This window comes from Oratosquilla oratoria, chromosome 30, assembly GCF_046742065.1.
Source record: "Oratosquilla oratoria isolate Oo_2021 chromosome 30, ASM4674206v1, whole genome shotgun sequence".
Classification (NCBI taxonomy): Eukaryota; Metazoa; Arthropoda; class Malacostraca; order Stomatopoda; family Squillidae; genus Oratosquilla; species Oratosquilla oratoria.
Genome location: NC_134806.1, coordinates 185,001 through 187,500, shown reverse-complemented (window position 1 = coordinate 187,500; position 2,500 = coordinate 185,001). Strand labels below are relative to the sequence as shown.

Below are 2,500 nucleotides of genomic sequence, written 5' to 3'. Positions count from 1 at the left end.
TCTTCTTTGTTGTTACATAAACTCAGTTAAACTTGAACCACGTTACTTCTCAGAAATGACCCAGCATGACCTTCTTTGTTATTATACTACCTCAGTTGAACCTGACTCACGTCTCGTCTCAGAAGTGACCCAGCATGACCTTCTTTGTTGTTATACTACGTCAGTTGAACCTGACCCACGTTGCGTCCCAGAAATGACCCAACATGACCTTCTTTGTTGTTATATTAACTCAGTTAAACCTGACCCACACTGCGCCTCAGAAATAACCCAGCATGACCTTCTTTGTTGTTATATTAACTCAGTTAAACTTGATCTACGTTACTTCTCAGAAATGATCCAGCATGACCTGTTTTGTCGTTATACAACCTCAACTGAACATGACCCACGTTGCTTCTCAAAAATGACCTAGCATGACTTTCTTTGTTGTTATATTAACTTAGTAAAATCTAATTAACGTTGCGTCTCAGGAATGGTCAAGCATGACCTTCTTTGTTGTTATATTAACTCAATTGAACCTGACCCAAGTTGCATCTCAGAAATGACCCAACATGACCTTCTTTGTTGTTATACTACTTCAGTTGAACCTGACCCACATTGCGTCTCAGAAATGACCCAGTATGACCTTCTTTGTTGCTGCACTACCTCAATTGAACCTGACCCCCTTTGCGTCTCAAAAATGACCAATCATGACCTTCTTTGTTCTTATACTACCTCAGTTGAACCTGACTCACGTTGTATCTCAGAAATAACCCAACATGACCTTTGTTGATACCTCAGTTGTAAAAAAAAAAAGGTTTGACTGTCCGTAATTGTACATCTGGTACGGGTAATAGGGTACATCTGTTATGAAGAGTCTTACTGGTATTCTTATGAGTGACGCTTGTGTATGGATGCGAGTGTACATGGGGTTGGCTATTTCTTATTATTGTGCACATATGTACAGACTGGTATGTACACACACACACACACACACACACACACACACACACACACACACAGAGAGAGAGAGAGAGAGAGAGAGAGACAAGCACACTTTGCATATGTATATTAAAAGTTGCCTCACTCACTTTAAAGATATAGAATCTATCTCGACTAACCCATAAATGGCGTGAATATCTTACACATTTACTTCTGGTTGCCAGCAGATGATTTAATTCAGCCAGGGGGAACTCAGGAACTGACCCCCCACCAGCTGTCGACGAGTGAAGGACAGTTATCCTAAAATGACCCTGAAGAAGGATCGGTTGAGACTTGACCCTCTCCCTTCTTTTTTCTTCTTATAAATGAGCTAACGAGTCTGCAGTGTTCAACTCCTCTCTCCCTCCTTTCTTCCCACTGTACAGGAGCTGAGCGTGGACTACATGCTGGGCGTGTGGGGTCGCCTGGCGACAGCGGCACAGATGGGGTCGAGGGTGATCGTGCTCCTACTCGACGCCCCCCACGCGAGCTCCTTCCTGAAGGCGGCCCAGCACCTCCGCGAGGAGGGCGTCCTTAGCAGAGGAGACTTCGTCTACATCACTCTCGACGCTTCTCGGCAGTTCCTGAGGGCGGAGTAAGTGACTTCGAGTTGGGCGTGGTCATATACTTCGGGAAGGTGGGCGTGGTCAGGCTCTTCGGGGGAGGTGGGCGTGGTCAGGCTCTTCGGGGAGATGGGCGTGGTCAGACTCTTCGGGGAGGAGAATGTGGTCAGGCTCTTCGGGGGAGGTGGGCGTGGTGAGGCTCTTCGGGGGAGGTGGGCGTGGTGAGGCTCTTCGGGGAGGTGGGCGGGGTCAGGCTCTTCGGGGATGTGGGCGTTGTCAGGCTCTTCAGAGAGGTGGGCGTGGTGAGGTTCTTCTGGGAGGTGGGCCTGGTCTTGGGGAGATGGGCGTGGTCAGGTTCTTTGTGGGAGGTGGGCGTGGTCAGGCTCTTTGGGGGAGGTGGGCATGGTCAGGCTCTTTGGAGGAGGAGGGCGTGGTCAGGATCTTGGGGGGAGGTGGGCGTGGTCAGGCTCTTGGGGGGAGGTGGGCGTGGCCAGGCTCTTCGGGGGAGGTGGGCGTGGTCAGGTTCTTCTGGGAGGTGGGCGTGGTCTCGGAGAGATGGGCGTGTTCAGGCTCTTCGGGGGAGGTGGGCGTGGTCAGGCTCTTCGGGGGAGGTGGGCGTGGTGAGCCTCTTCAGGGGAGATGGGCGTGGTCAGGCTCTTCGGGGAGGAGGGCGTGGTCAGGCTCTTGGGGGGAGGTGGGCGTGGTCAGGCTCTCCGGGGAGGTGGACGTGGTCAGACCCTTCGGGGAGATGGGCGTTGTCAGGCCCTTCGGGGAGGTGGGCGTGGTCAGGTTGCTCAGGGAGATGGGCGTGGTCAGGCTCTTCGGGGAGATGGGCGTGGTCAAATTCTTCTGGAGGAGGTGGGGAGGAGATTGGTGGTGGGAGAGAACGGAAGGCAAGGGGGATGGGGAGGGGGGAAGGGGGAGGAGGGAAGGGGAGATAAGATAGCGGAGGGGGAAGGTGGGTGGTGGAGGGGAGGGGA

At 52.5% G+C, this 2,500-nt stretch overlaps 1 protein-coding gene across 2 annotated transcripts in view; it reads left to right on the top strand.

Annotated features, from left to right (window-relative positions):
• LOC143040959 (uncharacterized) overlaps positions 1–2,500 on the top strand; it is a 236,687-nt gene that overhangs the window by 211,344 nt on the left and 22,843 nt on the right. For both annotated transcript variants that reach the window (XR_012967763.1, XM_076212393.1), the window contains exon 23: positions 1,344–1,552. Coding sequence is in view for 1 of the 2 variants with exons in the window: in XM_076212393.1 (XP_076068508.1) it covers positions 1,344–1,552 (209 nt within the window). In the remaining variant the exon portion in view is untranslated. The remainder of the gene's footprint in view (positions 1–1,343; positions 1,553–2,500) is intronic.